The sequence below is a fragment of the Geotrypetes seraphini genome, chromosome 3 (genome assembly GCF_902459505.1).
Source record: "Geotrypetes seraphini chromosome 3, aGeoSer1.1, whole genome shotgun sequence".
Taxonomy (NCBI): domain Eukaryota; kingdom Metazoa; phylum Chordata; class Amphibia; order Gymnophiona; family Dermophiidae; genus Geotrypetes; species Geotrypetes seraphini.
The window spans coordinates 69,747,800-69,769,017 of record NC_047086.1 but is presented as its reverse complement, the minus strand read 5'-3'; the positions used below and the strand labels follow the sequence as shown (position 1 = coordinate 69,769,017).

Genomic DNA, 21,218 nt, shown 5'->3' with positions numbered 1-21,218 from the left:
TTTGATAGAAGAGGCCCATAGTGAAAATGGTTAGAGAAAGCATTTCAAGTTGCTGCGTTAAAGATAATTGTTCAATAGAACACTGACACCAGGTAATGTTACAGAAAATACAGTATTTATTCAAAAAACACCCAGAGGTACATACTAATCAGTCTTGTACACCCTTCATTCACTTAATAGCCCAACATGTTTTGGTGATAAACATCTGTGTCGGAGCAACTGCTAGAATCATAGACAATATAGCCACATGTAACAGAGATGAGCATGAAAGGGCTACTACACAAAACTCATGAAAGAATCTTTTTTTAATAACTAGGAAACCCCACTCTCTCCATATAAGTTGTAGCTCTTATACAGAATCCAAACTTGTCCTCGCTTTGACAAGTCCCAACTACAACACCAACCTTCAGTAGTTGAGTTAGCCCTCAAGTGAGTGAATAGCTCTCATACATATGTCAGTACGCTACCAGGCCGAGAAGGTAGAACTTTGGACAAGTTTAGCAGAAGGGTATTCCAAGCATATATTCTAGCAAATAGAATGCTCAACTACAATTTTTATATGACCTTTTATTTAAAGTTCTCGGTTAAACATTTCTAATCTAATCAGGATTTCTTAATCGCTCTTTTCCAGTACAGGTTCAAGGCGATTTACAAGATAAGAGGCCCAGGAAACAGCATGGGGAAATTTATAATATAAAGATGAAGAAGGTTATACTATTATAGAAGAACAAGAATACAATGTTTTGAGAGGGAAGGTTACGTAGTTTGCAAGAGGGTTGCATTATAAAGGAGGGTTACATTAATGCAGGAGAACTGGAACATTGTTGGAGAGAGTGTATGGTCATTAATTGGAAAGGAATTTGTCAAATAGGTAGGTTTTCAGCTTTTTCCTGAAGGCAAGGTAGTTTAGTTCAGATCTTACGTGTGCTGGAAGGGAGTTCCAGGTACGCATGGCGATGTAGGTGAAGAGAGTGTTAAATGTTTCCTTGTATTTCACTCCCTTGGAGGATGGTATGAGCATTTGATTGGTGCTGTTTATCCTGGTTGAGGCAAAAAAAAAAAGAAGCAGAACAGATGGATTATGTGTTCCGGAGTGTTGGTGTCCCATGCATAGTAAACAATGCATATATTACAAAATAAAGCCTTAAGAATATATCAATCCCGTATATCAAAAGATTTATGGCAAAAAAAAAGGATGGAAAAAAATATATTATCATTCAGTGAACAATCAATTAATTTAAATAGTCTTAAACTAATTTTGACCATTATAGCTACTAATAAATTGTGTATAAATAAATAGATTTATAATATATGTTAATACATCTGCTTCAAAGAAAACGTCACTAAGTTCCTTATTGAGTATTGAGGTGAAATAGTGGTGGACATATCAGCAATTATACAGATGTCAATCTTTGGAACCTCTTATGATATATACCATTCCAAGTTCCTGTCTTGTATTTCGTTGTAATCATCTATGTCCACCACATCCAACCAAACTATCTAATTGCCTCAGTACTCAATAAGGAAATTAGTGACATTATCTTTGAAGCAGATGTATTAACATATATTATAAATTTATTTATTTATACACAATTTATTAGTAGCTATAATGGTCAAAATTAGTTTCAGACTTTATTTAAATTAATTGATTGTTCACTGAATGATAATATAGTTTTCCCCCCTTTTTTTGCTATAAATCTTGTGGTAAACAATGCATGACAGTTTAAACATTATTCGGATCTTTATAGGTACCTAGTGAAGTGTCCTGTGGTAGGCAAAGACATAGTAATGTTTCTTTAAACCTAATAGCAGTGTTTTGGATTAGTTGGAGTTTGTTACAGTTGGAGAGGGTTACAGTAGTTCATTTGGGTTAGGACTAGCATCTGAACCAAAATTGCAAAGTAGTTGCTGTAGAAATAAGCCATGATCAGCCTTAGTTGCTGTAGAAATAAGCCATGATCAGCTGTAGTTCTTTTAAGCTGTAGAAGGTTTTTCTTCAGAGGGTGGCTATTTGGGGTTCGTAGGAAAGTGTAGAGTCGAGTAGAATTCCAAGCACTTTGGAGGTCTTCTCAACTTCTAGTGTTGCGTCAGAGGGTAAGGTTAGGGTTGTAGGCTCAGATTGTGTGGTGGTGTGGAACAAGAGAACCTTGGTTTTGGTAGTGTTTAATTTTAGTTTGTTGGAGTTTTTGAGCAACTTCTTCAAATAGATCAGCTCAAACCATTCCAACATCTGGTCCAGGATTTGTTGGAGACCAGAAAGTATATGGTCAGAGCCATGTTCAGTGCTGTTGATGTCACCTCATGGACTTCAGCAGTCTCCATTGCTATCCACAGGTAGGCTTGGTTCTATATTTCAGATTTAGACACCAGTGTCCAAGATCGCCAATGTCCCGTGTATAGGTGGTGGGGGGGTATTTTGGTGACCATATTTAAGAGACTACAAAAATATCAAGAATCTCAATGACTGCATGACAGCCTTGTCTAAGGTACAAGCTTCACAATCTCAATCATCAAAACAATATCCCAATACCTCTAGACACTCATCTTACTATTCTTCAAAGCTTCATTATAATCAACCATCTTCATACCATGTTCATCTACTCAAAAGTGATGTAGACAATAGAGACAACAAAAGCCTCAGTTTCAACTGCAATCCAAGCAGCAGCAGTCCATGCTTGACTTTCTTCTAGAGAGCATTGCCAACATCTCATTATCTCTCCCTCCAGAAATTCCTACAAGTGTCAGAATTCACCACCATTGCCATCGCTGGACCCTCATAACAATAGATCAATGGGTTCTTCAGGTGGTGACCCCAGGTTATGCCCTCCACTTACAACACAACATCCTTCACCAAGAGATCTCAGCCAACCTCCAGCTCAGTGCAATAGAACAAGTTCCTTTGTAGGAGAGAACATAAGAATAGCCTTACTGGGTCAGACCAATGGTCCATCTAGCCCAGTAGCCGTCCTCACAGTGGCCAATCCAGGTCACTAGTACCTGTCAAAAACCCAAATAGTAGCAACATTCCATTCTACCAATCCAGGGCAAGCAGTAGCATCCCCATGTCTGTCTCAATAACAGACTATGTACTTTTTCTCCAGGAAATTGTCCAAACCTTTCTTAAAACCAGCTACATTAACCGCTCTTACCACAATTTCTGGCAATGCCACCTATCCCATGACTCTTTAATTTTCTCAGGAGCCTCTTGTGAGGAACTTTATCAAAAGCTTTCTGAAAATCTAGATATACTATATAAACCAGCTCACCTTTATCCACATATTTATTCACACCTTCAAAGAAGTTAAGCAAATTGGTGAGGCAAGATCTCCTTCAGCTGAACCCATGCTGACTCTATCTCGTTAAATCATGTTTGTCTATGTGTTCCACAATTTTAGTTTTTATAATTGTTTCCACCATTTTGCCCTGTCTAATAGCCTCTTTCACTTTACTTTTTAACCATGCAGGCTCTTGTTTCCTCTTCTTTCCACCTTTGCTAACACGTGGAATACATCTGGTCTGGGCTTACACAGTGGTATTTTTAAATAACATCCACGCCTGGTTTACAGTCCTAACCTTTACAACTGATCCTTTTAGCTTCTTTTTATTTTGTTTAAATCATTTTTATTGGTATTTCCAAAATAAACAGACACAGCATAACAAAGTAAGGCAAACACCAAACAAACTCATATAGCTATAATAACAGCAGCCAACCCCTCCAATCCCCCCCCCCCAACCTCCCCACCCACCCAGAGAACAGTAGCCTCAACTACAATAAGGGTCCCAGGTTCTTCATATACAAAAACATAAGTACATCAATACCAAATCTTAGCTCTAATATATGGAGTCAACATAGCACAGAATAGTGTCCAGCATTGTTCAAACAAGTGACCCACTCGGGAGTCTAGGTCAATGATGTCTCGACGCTCCAATAATACTTGTTGTATCATTAAGAAATTTTTGGTGGTTCTGTAGTAAGCCAGCAGGACAGAATGCATGTCCTGCCCAACATGGAAGTCCGTCTAAGAAAAGCTTTACATCCCAGGCGTATTGAATGTAAGCAAGCAGTCAATGTAAAGAGAAAACTGGGATGCAATCGCCATATGCAGCCCAAGATGCCCGCTACATAAGCAACTAGTTGTGTCCAAAATTGAGATACTTAAGGGCACAGCCAGAATATTTGGCCAAGTGTAGCATGTTCTTGTAAGCATTTAATACAATGATCTCCCGCACACAGTTTTGCTCTATACACCCTATTAGAGGCATAATAGGCCCTCAACAAAAATTTGTAATTCCGTTCCTTCTCTGTGGCTTGCAAAATATGCTTATGACCCAGTCGAATGCCTTGTTTAATCATGTCTGATGTAATAGAAACATGTAGATCCTGTGTCCCTTTCTGAGCCACCTCAGCATAATCCCTCTTATCCGCTAACTCCTATAGAAATTTGTGATGAAATCGAAGCAGAATTGGATTTTGAGCTGTAAGGCACAAAGCTTCCGACATTAGCTTCTTTTTAACCATTCGAAAAATGCCTCTATAGTAGATTTCTTTTGCGACGTCACTCCCAGTATCAGCTCAAATTTGATCAGACCAATCACAGTTAACTCCTATACTATGCCTTGCATTCCACTAAGGACCAAATCTATAATAGCTCCCCATCTTGTTGGTTCCTGAACCAGTTGCTCCAAGAAACAGTCATTTATGACGTCTAGGAACTTTACCTCCCTAGCACTCCCCAATGTTACATTTAACCAATCATTGTTGGGGTAGTTGAAATCATCAATGATAATAAAAAAACATACACTCCTCTGCTGCAGAATGAATCCTAAATTATATCAAAAAGTGGAGAAGAGAACCTCGGTTACAATACCGGGATACACTGTTATGGGACAAGCCCATTTCAAACAGCATGCCCAAGTTCATTCATAGGTCTCAGAAAACTCCACTTAACAGTATTATATAGCTGTAGGTTCAGAAACAAACAGCAGGCAAACACTCCTACAAAAAATAGTATTTAGGTTGCGGTTCAAGACGAAATAAATCCTGCTCATTGGTCAGAAAACAGTTCAAGCTTGAAAATGACAATAACAGGGAGGAAAGATCGCCAGCATAACAACTTTCACTGATCAAGTTTTTTAATAAAGAAAGTCACTTAGCTTTATATGTATTGCTGACATATATAGATCCCCACGGTCTTCAATTGCAAACAGCTGTATTGCAGACGATTCCAATCACAAACAGCTTACAACATGTTCCAAAAAATTCAAGCCAAATTTGGCCGGAGCAGCTTCAAATTCGCAGTCCCCAAACTCCTACTCACAGCAGTAAAAGTATTTTGATTTTCTGGTATGAGTCTGCAGTTCTCTTGATTGCTTTAGGTGATACAGCCTCTTATTGTGCCCCATATTCACTCCTCAACTCAGTTTAACTATGAGGGTCATTTCATAAATAAAGCACACTATTTTTTAAAATTTACATGTTTTATTTTTTTCAAGTTTTTCTTTACAATCCTTCAATATACCCCCTCTTCTACAAAACCTATGAGCGTTGGGAGCAGCGTGGGCCATTTAGCAAGGCTCTCTGTGCTAAAAACCGTTAGCACGGTTTCATAGAAGAGGGGGGGTTAGTCTCCCTGCTTTGCAATGACCGAGTCCCAACGTCCGGGAAGATTCATTATTCCATCCAAGACACCGTTTTTGTTCATTTGCCAAATGGCTCGGGTAATGGTGGAAGAAACTTCTTCCAGAGATGCAAAACAATGTCCACGCATAGGTTGTTTCAACTTTGGAAAAAGGTCAAAGTCTGGTGGACTCATGTCTGGACTGTAGGGAGTAGGTCAGAGACTTTGAGCCAGAGCTGAAATCACAGTCCAACGAGTGGAGAGCTCCATCTTCTCCATGACCAAAAAAATTTTGACGAGCTCAATCAAAAGTCAAACAAATGATAATTTTTGCTTATGATCATGAAGGCATCATCATCACTGACAAAGTTCCATGTGGAAGAAGTGTCACAGCACTGTATTATTGTTATTTTTTTTTGCAAAAAATGCACAAAAAAATACACAAAACCCGACCTCAGTTGCTCTTGGCTGGGACATTCATTCTTCACAACAACGCTCGCCCGCACATATGGAGTGTCGTCATTGAAAACCTATACAAATATGGCTGGGAGGTGTTACCTCATGCTCCCTACAGTCCAGACAGTCCTAACATGAGTCCACCAGACTTCGACCTTTTTCCAAAGTTTAAACAACCTATGCGTGGACATCTTTTTGCATCTCTGAAAGAGCTTTATTCCGCCTTTACCCGAGCCATTCAGCAAATTAACAAAAACGGTGTCTTGGATGAAATAATGAAGTTTCCCAGACATTGGGACTCAGTCATTGCAAAGCAGGGAGACTATATTGAAAAAAACAAAAAACATGTAAATTAAAAAAAAAAAAAAATAGTGTACATTATTTATGAAATGACCCTCGTATCATGACAAAATTATAATCATATACATTTGGGGTATAAACATTTATCAGTATCAGTTCTTGCTCCAGGATTTGAAGAAGAACCACAGCATAATGACCACCTGAATCCTTATGAACTTGAATTACCAATGGAATTAGGATCAAATTTAAGATTTTGATGTTAGCATATAGAGCATTGTTTGATTTACAACCGTTATATCTTTCTAACTTGGTGTTATTCTATGCGCCTAGGCATTTATTAAGATCTTTGAATGATAACAGAATAGCTGTTCTCCATATTTCAAAGGCTCATCTGGCCTTGACTAGAAATTGTGCATTTTTTTATCTAGTCCCAATATTATGGAACAGTTTGCCTGTAGAACTGAGAAAGGAGGAATCTTTTCAAAATTTCAAAAGACATTTAAAGTCACATTTTTTCAATTGGCCTTTTTAAATTGATGAGATGAATTTGGGACTGCAGTCTGCATTTATAAATTTATAAATTTTTATAATTTTTTTATTTGTATTAATTAATTTTGTTTATTAATTTGGATATTATAGGATATTATTTATTAGAAATTTTAGTCTTTTTTTTTCTTTGCTATTTAAATGGAGTCCTCTTCATAATTTGAACTGAGTTATATTGTAAACTGCTTTGATCCTTTATGGTTGTACATGTGGTATATAAAGATATTATAATAAACATAAACATCAGATTCTTACTAAATATAATTCATTCATTCAATTTTCTATACTGTTCTTCCAAGGGAGCTCAGAATGGTTTACATGAATTTATTCTGGTACTCAAGCATTTTTCCCTATCTGTCCCGGTGGCTCACAGTCTATCTAATGTATCTGGGGCAATGGGGGGATTAAGTGGCTTGCCCAGGGTCACAAGGAGCAGCGTGGGTTTGAACCCACAACCCTAGGTTGCTGAGGCTATAGCTTTAACCACTGCGCCACACAGTCCCCATAACAGCCACCCCTTCTCTTTGTTTCTGTGCTACTTTGTATGTTCTGTGTCAGAAAAGTCTCCTGTAAACAAGCTATGTCTGCCTGGTAGCAGTGCAAGGTTCTCAATATTTTGAAACTTGTAATAAGTGATATCCTGATACATTCTAGGTCAAGACATACACATTTCCCTTAGCTAGTGTCCCAACATGGTAATCCCCTGCTTCCCAAACACGAATAGGGATGGAGAAGTGGCAGACCCTGCGATTTTCAGAAGGTTGTGTTCGTGAGGAGCTAGCTAAATTAAAGGTAGGCAAAGCGATGGGGCCAGTTGGTGTACATCCAAGGGTGCTGAAGGAACTTAGGGAAGTTCTGGTGGTTCCACTGACTGACCTTTTCAATGCTTCTCTAGAGTTGGAAGTGGTAACGAAGGACTGGAGAAGGGCAGATATGGTCCCAGTCCAGAAAAGTGGAAGTAAAGAAGAAGTAGGGATTTACAGTCTATAATTCTGAATTCAGTGGTAAGCAAATTAATGGAAACGCTTTTAAAACAGAGAATAGTCAAGTTTCTGGAATCTTGTGGATTACAGGACTAGAGGCAACATGAATTCAGTAAAGGTAGGTCTTGTCAGACAAATCTGATCAATTTTTTTGACAGGGTGACCAGAGAATTGGATAGAGGGAATGCAAAGATGTGGTGTATTTAGATTTTAGCAAAGCCTTTGACAGTGTTCCACACTGGTGTCTAATAAATAAACTGAGTGCCCTTGGGATAGGCCCCAAAGTGATGGACCCCAAAATGATGGACTGAGTCAGGAACTGGATAAGGGCAAGGCAACAGAGGGTAGTGGTCAATGGAGATCGCTCTGAGGAAAGGGATGTTACCAGTGGTGTGCCTCAAATTTCTGTTCTTGGACCTGCTCATTTTAACATTTTAATAAGCGATATTGCTAAAGGGCTGTCAGGTAAGATTTGCCTCTTTGTGGATGATACCAAAATCTCCAATAGACTACACCCCAGATGGTGTGAATAATATGAAGAAAGACCTAGCAAAGCTTGAAGAATAGTCTGAAATTTGGTAGCAAAATATAATGCTAAGAAATGCAAGGTCATGCATTTGGGCTGTAAAACCCGATGGAACAGTACAGTTTAGGGGGTGAAGATCTTATGTACATGAAAGAGGAGCACGACTTGGGTATGATTTATTGTGATGATCTGAAGGTGGACAAACAGATTGAAAAGGTGACGGCGGAAGCTAGAAAGATGGTAGGGTGCATAGGGAGAGGTATTGCCAGTAAGAAAAATGAGATATTGATGTTCCTGTATAAGACAGTTCTGGAGACTGCACCTTCAAAAAGATATAAAAAGGTTGGAGTCAGGATAGACTGGTAGAAACATAGAAAGATGACGGCAGATAAGGGCTATAGCCCATCTAGTCTGCCCACACTGTTGACCCACCCTTATAAGTTTACTGACCCCCTTGATTATAGTTATACTGCCATTCTATTGACCCGCTCTTTCAGGTCTATACCCCACTGACCCTATTCTTTTGCTTGACCCTCGTTGGCCTTCACAGCAGCTAGGCTGACTGTGGCTCGCCACTGGCGCAGTACCGCTATACCTACTTTGACTCTAGTGCGAGAAAAATTGGGGTGGGTGGGTGAGAGATACCGGCTCTCGGCCCTGTTGACTAGAAAATGGCAGCAATATTACGATATTTGGGGGAGATACCTGGCAGTGGAGGGAATGGAGGTGGACAGTTCTGTTGTCAGTTGAAGTAATGGTCCCGGACTGGATTAGATCTTTGGGGGTTTGTATTGTTTTGGTTCTGTGCTCTTTTGTCCTTTTTTTCTGATCTTTCTTCTTTTCCTCTCCTTGGGGTGCTACAGTGCCCACTGGTGGTGCTCTATGGTTCACGGGAGGTGCAGGGTACTATCTGCTGTTACTGGGAGGGGGAGGTTGGGAGGGGGGTGGGGGGTGACATCTGTTCTGCAGATTGCCTGACTGTACTGTTTTTGTATTTTCATGATGTTTTGCTGTGCTGTTTTTTGGTCATAAATAAACAATTGCAAAAAAAAAAGGTTGGAGTCAGTACAGAGGAAGGCTACTAAAATGGTGCATAATCTTCGTCATAAGGCCTAAGGGGACAAACTTAAAGATCTTAATATGTATACTTTGGAAGTAAGGCGGGAGAGGGGAGTTATGATAGAGATGTTTAAATTCCTATGCGGTGTAAATGCGCATGAGTTGAGTTTCATTTGAAAGGAAGTTCTGAAACGAGAGGGCATATGATGAAATTAAGAGGTGATAGGCTCAGGAGTAATCTAAGAAAATACTTTTTTTTACAGAAAGGGTGGTAGATGCATGGAACAGTCTCCCAGAAGAGGTGATGGAGACAAAAACTGTGTCTGAATTCAAGAAAGCGTGGGATAGGCACATGGGATCTCTTAGAGGAAGAGATAATGGTTACTGTGGATGGGGAAGACTGGATGGGCAATTTGGCCTTTATGTGTCGTGTTTCTATGTTTCTATTATAAGTGCCTAAGTTTTAAGTTAGGGGCCAATTACAGAATTGCACTTAGCAGTGCCTAAGTGTTGATAGGTAACTGTAGGCATCTGTCTTTTTAGGCACCAATTACAGAATCCAGCACTAAATGAATTCTTTGTTTCTGTCTTTAACGAGGAAGATGTAGCGAAGATACTGGTGCCTAAAATTGTATTCATTGTTGATAAGTCAGTAAAACTGAAACAAATCTCTGTAAAACTTTAACAAATTAAAAAGTAGCAAATCACCTAGACTGGATCCCAGAGTACTGATAGAACTGAAAAATGAACTTGCAGAGCTATTGTTAGTAAGTGTGGAGGAGTGGCCTTGTAGTTATGGCTGCAGCCTCAGCACCCTGAGGTTGCAAGTTCAAGCCCAGCAGTTCTCCTTGTAACCCTGGGCAAGTCACTTAATACTCCATTGCCCCAGGTACATTAGTTAGATTGTAATCCCATCCGTATTCTGATTCTGCTATCTCTCCTTAAAGAATGACACAGGGATAGTTTTCCGTGGTTAACCGCAGGGATGGGGACGAATTCTGTCACCGTGTTATTCTCTATCCACTGGGATAGATAGGGAGAAATACTGGAGTACTTGAATGTAAACCACTCAGGCTATAAGCGGAATATAAATACTAAACTAATATAAACACTTACTAACTAATTGTAATTTATCTTTAAAATCAAGCATGATATCAGAAGATTAGAGAGTGGCCAATGTAACACCAATTTTTAAAAAGGGTTCCAGAGGTGATCTGGGAAATTATAGACCAGTGAGCCTAATATCAGTGCCAGGTAAATGGTAGAGACTATTATAAAGAACAAAATAAAAGAGCATATACAAAGGCATGGATTAATGAGACATAGCCAACATGGATTTAATCAAAAGAAATTTTGCCTCATCAATCTACTACATTTCTTTTGTAAGGGTGAATACGGTAAATGTGAATAAAGGTGGCCAGTTGATACTGTGAATCTGGATTTTGAAAAGATATTTGACAAAGTACCTCATGAATGACTCCTGAGTAAATTAGAAGGTCATGGAATAGGATTTAGTGTTTAAAGAAAACAGAGAGTAGAGTTAAATGGTCAGTATTCTCAATAGAAAAGGGTAGCTAGAGGAAGTTCCCCACGGGTCTTTGCTGGGACTGCTGGGTTTTAAAAAAAACATATTTATAAATGATCTGGAGATGGAAATAATTAGTGAGTTAATTAAATTTGCTGATGAAACAAAGTTATTCAGAGTTATTAAATTGCAGGAGAATTGTTAAAACTTGCAAGAGGATCTTACAAGAGTGGGAGACTGGGCATCCTGATGGCAGATGATGTTTAATGTGAGCAAGTGCATGTGGGAAAGAGGAACCCAAATTATAGCTATGTGATGCAAGCTTCTAAATTAGGTGTCACTACCAGGAAAAGGATCTGGGTGTTATCATTGATATGTTGAAATCCTCTGCTCAGGGTGCAGTGGTGGCCTAAGAAAGCAAATTGAATCCTAGGAAAGGAATGAAAAACACAAATGTGAATGTTATAATGCCTTTGTATCACTCCATGGTGCAGCTTCACTTCAAATACTATATGCAATTCTGGTCATAACATCTCAAAAAAGATATAAAGGAATTAGAAAAGATACAGAGAAGAGTGACAAAAATGATAAAGGGGATGGAATGACTTCCCAATGAAGAATGTGTTCAGCTTGGAGAAGAAATAGCTGAGGAGAGATATAATAAAGGTCTATAATGGTGTTTCTCAACCTTTTCAAGCCAAGTACCCCCTAAGCCTAACAAATACCAACTGAGTACCCCCACCCAAGCTCTGCCTCAGACCCACCCAAACTCCGGCCTTGACCTACCCAAACTCCACCCCTGACTCCACCCCCATAATAATACTAATTGTAATGCAATTTCTTCCATCCATTTTTCATATACACACAGTATAATCTTATTAATACATAATGGTAACTACAAAATTAAAAAAACACAAACCACACTGTGTGAAGAGAAAATGTTAATTATCATTTATATTTGAGTTTTTTTCAAATTGGTCAAGGCAAATGACTTTAAAATATGCAATGTCACCTCAGTAACAACTATAGAAAAATAGACAAATATAGGGCAAAATATAGGGCTCCTTTTACAAAGGTGTGTTAGCGCCTTAAAGCGCGGAATACCATGCATTAAAATGCCCCGCGCGCTAGCCACTACTGCCTCCTCTTAAGCAGGTGGTAGTTTTTTGGGTAGCACGCACGCTAAAAACGCTAGCGCACCTTTGTAAAAGGAGCCCATAGACAGCAGATATAAATTTTCAAAACTGACACATTTTGATCACTAAATTGAAAAAAAAATCATTTTTCCTACCTTTGTTGTCTGGTGATTTCATGAGTCTCTGCTTGCACTTCCTTCTGACTGTGCATCCTTTCTTTCTTTCTTCCTGCATGCTTCCTCTCCTCCAGACCTCATTCCATTCCCCAACCAACATCTCTCTTTGTTCCTCTAGGAGTCCAACTTTTCTTCCTTTCTCATCCCCCAGATCATGTGCAGCATTTTTCACTGCCCACCAGCCTCATGCCCATTTCTCCTTCTATCACCCCTCTCCAATACCATGTCACATCTCTCCCTCCATCACTATGCCCAACATTCCTCCCCCTTGCATCCCCTTCAATCTATCCCTCTGTTCCCTCTCCACCACCATATCCAACATATCTCCCTCTCATCCTTCTATTCCCCATGCATCTCTACCTCAGTCATCTCTCTATGCCCAATTTTCTTCTTTCTTTCCTCATATGCACCATTTCTTTCCCTCTCACTCACATACTCAGGCCCAGCAATTGTTCCTTTTTATTCCTTCCCTCCCTCCTATGCCCTCTTCCTCCCTCCCTTGTGTCCCATGTTAATGCCCCTACCTTCCTTCTGTGTCCTGAGTTAGTGCCCCCTCCCCCTCACTGCCTTCCAGCCTTTTCCCACCCCTTCATCCCTCCCTCCACCCCCAAATCACCAATATTGAATATTTATCAATCTCTTTAAAATCTAGATCATTTAGATCTCTACATATAAAGTGCTTCATTACATATACTCCCACAGTAACACCCTGAAAGAGTTGTAAAACAGAAAGTGTTCAGTACTACTGCTGTAATAGTTAGAAGTCCAAAGTTCATACAAGAGCCTGAAACGGCTCAATAAATAAGCAAGTCAACTGTTCCATTTAATCACTTGGCAACCTCCATAAATCCAATGTCATTTGAGGTTAGCTGCTCAGATGGTGTCAAACAGATAAGAAAATTCTGCCGGTCTTGCTCAACACCCGACTTTGTTTCACTGTCGCATCTTCAGGAGACAAGTCCTCAGAGAGACACAGCAGGGTGTAATATACCTGAAACTCTCAAAACAAAAATTTAGCCATGGTGGCCAACCAGATTGGGATATACCAGTACCACGCTACAGGCAACCCAATTGTTCAAGAAAAACCCGTAAGCCACGATTAAGTGGGAAAATCCACATAAAACCTGTTTTACTCTTTTGGGATCTTGCCAGGTACTTTTGACCTAGATTGGCCACTGTAGGAAACAGGATACTGGGCTTCATGGACTTTTGCTCTTTTTCAATTTGGCAACAGTTATGTTTTTATATACAAAGGGGTGTGGACCTGGGAGGAGCATGGGTAGTTCAGGGGCATGCTTAGCACTTATACCTGAGGGTTGTAGAATACTAACATTAATGTGCCTAATTGCCTGCAGTTAAGCATGAACATTTATGGCAGCCATTGAGCTAATGTAAGTTCTCACACCTAAAGTTAGGCACGGAAATGCAGACATACAATTGCCATTAAAGAATCCACACTCATGTGCATCATCCCAGTGCCTAACTTTAGGCAATCTATAAAATCTATAAAGAATTTGCCCTTTAAAATATCATTTGGTAAATTCTGTTATCAAAAGGAAAGAAAGATAAGTACAAATAAATACTGTAAGTGTCAACATCTTTGGGTTCCAAATCTTGTCAGTATTCCTACAATAGCGGCTAATGAGATGTTGTATATGACTCAATGTTTTTTCCCCTTGACTCTGTCTGTCACTGTCAATATTATACCCTTATTTAATCTGCTCATATATGATACTGTTTTTATTTTTAATTTTTTCTCTGGGTTTTACCTTATTTTTATTTTATTACTACTATTGTAAACCATTTAGCTAATACTTGATAGACGGTATATCAAATGATAAATAAACTTGAAAACTACAGAAAAACTTTTTCTCAAACCGCCTAAAATTCAAGTAAACATAGCAGCGCATTGCTCATTAAAATGACATGTGGTGTTATAACAGAATAAACATAGGGGATCAATCAGAAACAATTAATCACCAAAAGACTCTCATTATATTAAGGGCTCCTTTTACTAAGCTGCGCTAGCAGTTGTAGCATGTGCTGCATTGCCGCGCACTAGATGCTAACACCACCATTGAGCTGGCGTTAGTTTTTACGTGTAACACGGGGGGGCAGCGCACACTAATTTGCAGCGCGCACTAAAAACGATAGCGCGCCTTAGTAAAAGGAGCCCTAAATGTGATAAACAAAATACACACATTGTTTTAAATCATTGCACTAGAGTTGGCCACTAAAGCAAGCAGTAAACAATGGTAAGGAAAAAACTTCAGAACCACAGCTCTACTATATGTATTTCTATATAGGAGGCTTTATAAGTAAACACCTCATAGGCATTAAAAAAATTTCTCTTATAAACCTAAAAGCTCTGGTTCATTTTCATGGGTTCAAAGGATACTGATACAACACTGTGGAAGAGATTTGCAGTTGCAGCATTTATATTTTATAATTTTGGACTATTTATTTTAACTTGTATTCTACATCTAACATCTTGTGGGAGCATTAGCTTGGTTCAAGCCATTTCAATTACATTAATCTTTGTATCTGGAACACTGAAGTCTTCAGCTAGGCGGTGCAGCAAATGAGCACTGCAACCATATATTATTAGCTTGGTATTCTCTCCATGCTCTTCTCATCTTGAATACATTTGCAGCATTGCCTGTGACTAAACTGCATACTAGATATTTGAATTTATGTTGATATTTTATTATAGCTTTTGCTGCTACTTCCTCTAAGTATTCTGCTGTATATGCATTTCCTGAGGTATCAATTGTTTCTACAAGAAAGACATTCCCTTCTGTTGTTATACAAGCACATACAACAAGGATCATTGTGGGCATTGCTCTGCCTATCAAGACTTACCAAAAAAAATTAAGTATTGCATGAATATACAACCTTATGCTACATAATTAAAAAACAATTCTTAATTCATAATAACTTTTGACCTATAATATATCTTAAATAGAAAACTACCTTTAGAAAGATTTTTCCTCAAAAAAGATTTTATTTTAAAATTTTCAGTTTAAATAAAAAATCTGATTTCTTGATTAAAAAAATTATTGATTTTTATCCACCCTGAACATGATTAGAAAAATAAAATAACCAGACAACAAAGGTAAGAATATTATTTTATATTCAGTTTAGGAACTAAAATATGTGAGTTTTTAGATTTTACATTTGCTGTCTATATTTTGCACTGTACAGGTGGAAATGTGAAGGGGACACTTTGTGATTAATCTTGCGATTAAAAATATTAATCTATGTGCAGCCCTACTTTTTAAATGTAACTGTCTCATCGAAGAAATAAATTTATGATGAATTTTAAAACGTAAGAAGCTGTTCCATTAATAATAAATTGAAAAATATGTTTATCCCACAGATGTATCTTGTGATTTTTCCAGAAGGAACACGTTACAACCCTGAGTTACCAAAAGTCATTGCTGATAGTCAAGCATTTGCTGCCAAGGAGGGTAAGTTCACCATCATCCTCATCATTTTTTTGTTGTTTGTTTTCATGATTCCTAGCTACAGAAAACTTTGTGGCATACAAAGTAGGGACTATTTTTAAGCAAAATCATTTTAAGCCTATTCAAAACTGTTTTGAATTTGAATATTATTTATATACAGCAATGGTCTCTTAACACATGGCCTCCAAAGTCCTTCATTGTGGCCCTCAAACTGATGGCTGAAATGTTTCTCAAGCCCTGCAGATTTGATTAGTTCAACCTTGCCTGTTCATATAAGGGTCCTTTTAATAAGGCTTGTTAACTGATTTAGCATGCGCTAACTGACTTAGCGCGCACAATTGATTAGCACGCACTAAATGCTAACGTATCCATAGAATATAATGGGCGCGTTAGCATTTAGCGTGCGCTAATTGTTTGCACGCTAAATCAGTTAATATGCCTTAATAAAAGAACCCCATAGTGCATTAAATATCTGAAAAGAAGATTGCTGTAAGCAGAGCATAGATAAAGGTCAGCATAGGGTGGGTAAAGTACCTACTCTGCCTGCACCATACGTCCATATGGGTCAGGTATAGGGCCTACATTGCCTGCGCCATATGTATTTATGGCCGTAGGACAGATCAAAAGTCAGGATTCATATTTAGATGCACGTTTACTGTAGTGGTATGACAAAGTTAGAGAAACCATGAAACACTTATGTTCAGAGAATTGTGAAAACCGCATCAGAGTTTTCTAAAAGTTTTCTGTTTTCCATCATGCAGAAGAGTACATGATGGAAAACAGAATTTTTAATTATGTATTTAACTAATATAGACTTGAATGTTTAAGTTTGAAATCTTTTGGTGGCCTTCAGAGCTTTCTCGTATTCACATTGTGTAGGGTCACCATATGTCCAGATTTCCCCGGACATGTCCTCTTTTTGAGGACTGTGTTGGGAGTCCAGGCAGCTTTCTAATTTTACAACTTTTGTCCGGGGAAACCGGACATCTAGTAACCTTATAGCAGCTCACATATCTATCCGGATTTCTCCTCCCTCCCCCCCCTCGCGGGATCTGGTATTTGCTCTCCCGGCACTGCTGTAACTTTTAGCCATCGGCAGCATAGTTGAAGCAAGCATCCTCCTTCGGTGACCCGGAAGCTTTTTCTTTGCTACTGCTTTCTGTTCCCACATAGGCGGGAAGCAGTAGCAGAGAGATAGCTTCTGGGTCACCAAAAGCAGCATGTTTGCTTCACTCATGCTGCCAGCAACCAAAGAGTTTACAGCAGTGCTGGGTGAGCAAGCACTGGATCCCATGAGTGGGAGGGGGGAAGGAAAGATATCAGACCTCCAGGAGAAGAAAGGGAAGGGAAGAGACAGATAGAGATGGCAAACTATGGGAGGGGGAATGGAGAGAGATTTCAGACCACTGGATGGGGAAGAAGAGGGAAGAAAAGAAAGATGCCAGACCAGAGAAAAAAAAGTAGAGGGACAGATTCCAGACTAAGGCAGGGGGAGGGGAAGGTAAAGACAGAGAGACGCCAGACCACAAAGGGGGGAAGAGGGAAAGGAAGGAGGAAAGAGAGATGCCAGACTGTGGGAAGGAAAGGATAAAGATCCTAAACCAGTGGTAGGCAAACTTATTAGTCAAAAGAGCCAAAATCAGCAGTACAATGATTAAGATTTTTTTTGAGAGCCATACCCCGTGCCCACTTGTGCTACGACGGCTACATCAACCCGACTGACACCCCGCTCGCCCGCAAGTAGTCGAAATCGATTCATGGCAGAGCCTAGAGAATTACATGGGAAAAAATTTGTCTCCATCCCCACCCCGTCCCCATGAGCTCGGTACCCGTCCCTGCAAACCATTCAATCTCATCCACACAAGCCTCAAATAGTTTTATACTGAACTTATTATATTAAATTATAAAAAGAAACAATATTCTGTCAATAATTGTCAATTTATAAATCAGCGTCTTCTCCCCGCTCTCTCTTCCCTATTTCCCTTCAGCGTCCTCAGCCCACTCTCTCTCCACTTCCTTTCAGCGCACGCACATAAAAACAAGCAAGCAATTTTCTATCATTTTCATTCTATTCATTCATAGAAATTAAAATCTAAATAATGCCAGTCCCCTGCACAGTCAAGCCTGCAAGAATTACTAGATGTCTTTCAGCAGCTCCCCTCCCTCCCTTACCTTCGTGGCCAAGTCAAAATGATCTACTAACAATAAAATTTAAAAAAACACAAAGCACACTGAACGTAGAGAAAATGTTAATTATCATTTATATTCCGTGGATTTTCAAAGAGGTCAAGGCAAATAACTTTATGCAATGTCACCTCAGTAACAACTATACAAAAATAGACAAATATACCCCCTCACTTTTTACTAAACCGCGATAGCGGTTTTTAGAGCAGGGAGCTGCGCTGAATGCCCTGCGCTGCTCTCGATGCTCATAGGCTCCCTGCGCTAAAAAACGCTATTGCATTTTAGTAAAAGGGGGCTATAGTGCAAAATATAGACAGCAGATATAAATTCTCAAAACGGACACATTTTGATCACTAAATTGAAAATAAAATAATTTTTCCTACCTTTGTTGTCTGGTAATTTCATCAGTCTCTGGTTGCACTTTATTTTTCTAACTGTGCATCCAATATTTCTTCCCTTCTTTCAGCCTCCTGTATGCTTCCTCTCCTCCAGACCTCATTCCCTTCCCCAACTTTTTCTTTCTTTCACCCTGCCCCATTCTTTCTCTCTCTATGCCCCCTTTCTTTCTGTATGTCTGTCTCTCTCTCTCCATGCCCTATTTCTTTCTTTCTCCATGCCCCCTTTCTTTCTTTCTGTCTGTCTCTCTCTGTGCCCCTTTCTGTCTGTCTCCTGTCGCCCATCTTTCTTTCTGTCCCCCCTCCCCTTTCTTTCTTTCTTTCTCCCTGCCCTCCCCCAAGCCACCGCCGCCGGGGAACAGGCTGCCAATGCCACCATTGGGGAACATGCCGCCGTCGAGTTCTGAGCTCTCCCTGCTTCCCTTCTCCGTAAAGAGGATACTGAAGTGCCGGGCCGACCAACCTTCGCCACACAATGTCAATTCTAACGTCGGAGAAGAAATTCCGGACCAGTTAGGCAGCGATGGATGGCCCAGAACTTCCTCTCCGACGTCAAAATTGACATCGGGTGGTGAAGGTGGTTGGCCCGGAGCTTCAGCATCCTCTTTACAAGGAATAGAAGTAGGTTCGGCACCCCTGCTCTAGACGAGCCGCCAGCCATGAGCCACACTCAAGTGGCTCGCAAGCCACAGTTTGCCGACCACTTTCCTAGACCATAGGATAAGGAAAGGGGGGAGACAGATGTCAGACTACAGGAGAGGGAAAAAGTTGGAGGACATGGTGCACAGGGAAGGGGAGAAGAAAGTGGGAGACGATGGCATACATGGATGCTGGGGAAGGGCAGAGAGAGGGAGGAAAGAGTGCGCATGGATATGTGGGAAGGAAAGACATTGAAAAGTAGATCTGAGGAGGAAGCAGAGAAATGGAAGAAAGTTGAATGTTAATAGGTAATGCCAAAGATGAATGTAGGCTACAAACTAAACTATAAACTCCTATACGTTTGCCAAAAGGTGCTTAAAAAGATACAAAAAAGAAGGCAAAAGATGTCAGTAAGGACTCTATGAGTGTGTCTATCAGCTAATCACTACTAACAGACCAAACCACACAAATACCAAATGTCAATTGAGGAGTAGGGACGCTCTCAGTGTGAGGTTATTAGCGACGGGAGAACAAACTCCAGCGCTTCCACTACAAAGACGGAGGTGAATCACCCCACCTGCACACCATCATCGGGTGTCCCTAGTGTGCAAAATCAACTGTGCAGAATTAATAACAATAAATAAGTCACAAACAGTGAACTAGTGAGAGAGTGAATCACACTGAAAACCCACTCATAGAGTCCTCCCCAGCCTAATCCCCAAGATACAAAATGAAACCACAGCCAACTTAGCTTTTAAAGCGAGCCAAATGAAGTCAATGAGAATTGCAGGAGACCAGAATAGTCATTGGATCAACCGGTTTCGGGTGAAACCCTTCATCAGGATCTTAAGGCTGGAGCAGAACCGGCTGGGAGGGAAGCAGTAAAGTTGGCTGTGGTTTCATTTTGTATCTTGGGGATTAGGCTGGGGAGGACTCTGAGTGGGTTTTCAGTGTGATTAAAATGTGTCAGTTTTCAGAATTCAAAAACAGAAAAGAAATCCAACCGGTCTGCAGTAGAAGTAGAACACCAAATACAAAAAGAAGTGCAGAAAGCGATGCACAAAGCGCAGGAACTTTATTAGAGACAATAAAATGTTGATGTCCAAAAATGGTTCTCATTGATAAGAAGACAGGACCTGACACAGTCAGTGTTTCAAAAAACACTCCTTCCTCAGGGGTCCTATTTGGGAAACATGATGAATTAAGATGTAGGTTGGGACTAAGTGTTGGAATGTACATATTTAATGGTGAATAAGATAATGGAGTGTGCCAATGGTTTGAAAGGAAGATTTATGTGAACAATGACCTGACAAACGTGGCTGACGTGGATGGAAAATCAAAGCATTGCATGACGTACATAACGGGATATTCAATGTCTTGCTAATGGGGAACCATATAATGTTGAACAATAGTCTTTAAAATAAACAAAATGTATGCATGAAGAAACTTAAAAATTGACAAGATATATATTATATGGACCCAAGTAGGGAAAATGAGAAACAGTGCAGAAAAATGAATACCTGGGTGGAATTACTGGAACCAGAAACATAGGGCTCCTTTTACTAAGGTGCGCTAGCATTTTTAGCGCGCGCTAACCACACGCTAACTGAAAAATACGCAAGCTCTATGGAGGCATTAGCATTTAGCGTGTGCGGTATTGTAGCGCGCACTAAAACCGCTAGTTCACCTTAGTAAAAGGGGCGCATAAATTTAACTAAACATTAGTGAAATAAGGAACACTGAAAATCATAAAGATGTAACCATTGTTCAAAATGTGTGAAAAAGAATAAGGTGCAGAAAAACCAAAAAAGTGCAAGGGATGGCAGCGCAAAAAATAAAGACGTGAAAAATGTTTGAAGTCAGTACATGGGGTTATAGTAGTACAACAATGTAAATTTGATTGTGATTGTTATGTGAAATGGGATGTGTTTCAAGTGAGATATAAGTATGACTAAAGTAAGTGTTCGATAGTGCTGCATGATTTCCAATTCAAATCAATTCACCAATTCACTTCAGGTAAATTGATTCAAATCGATTTGATTTTTTAAAAAATCGGCCTGGCCAATTCGGTGACTAACCCTCCTCCCTGTGCCTTCCTAAAGTAGGAGCGGCAGCGCTGCCTCTTGCAGGCCTGCTGCTGCCACTCCTGCTTTAGGGGGTGAGGGGGGAGGGTCAGTCAGAAAGAGCTGCAGAAATCCTGGTTTTACC

The 21,218-nt window shown here is 39.8% G+C and overlaps 1 protein-coding gene across 1 annotated transcript in view; it reads left to right on the top strand.

Annotated features, from left to right (window-relative positions):
- Window positions 1-21,218, top strand: part of AGPAT5 (1-acylglycerol-3-phosphate O-acyltransferase 5) — a 177,903-nt gene that overhangs the window by 98,866 nt on the left and 57,819 nt on the right. The window contains exon 5 of the mRNA XM_033937963.1: window positions 15,705-15,795. Coding sequence (XP_033793854.1) covers window positions 15,705-15,795 — 91 coding nt within the window. The remainder of the gene's footprint in view (window positions 1-15,704; window positions 15,796-21,218) is intronic.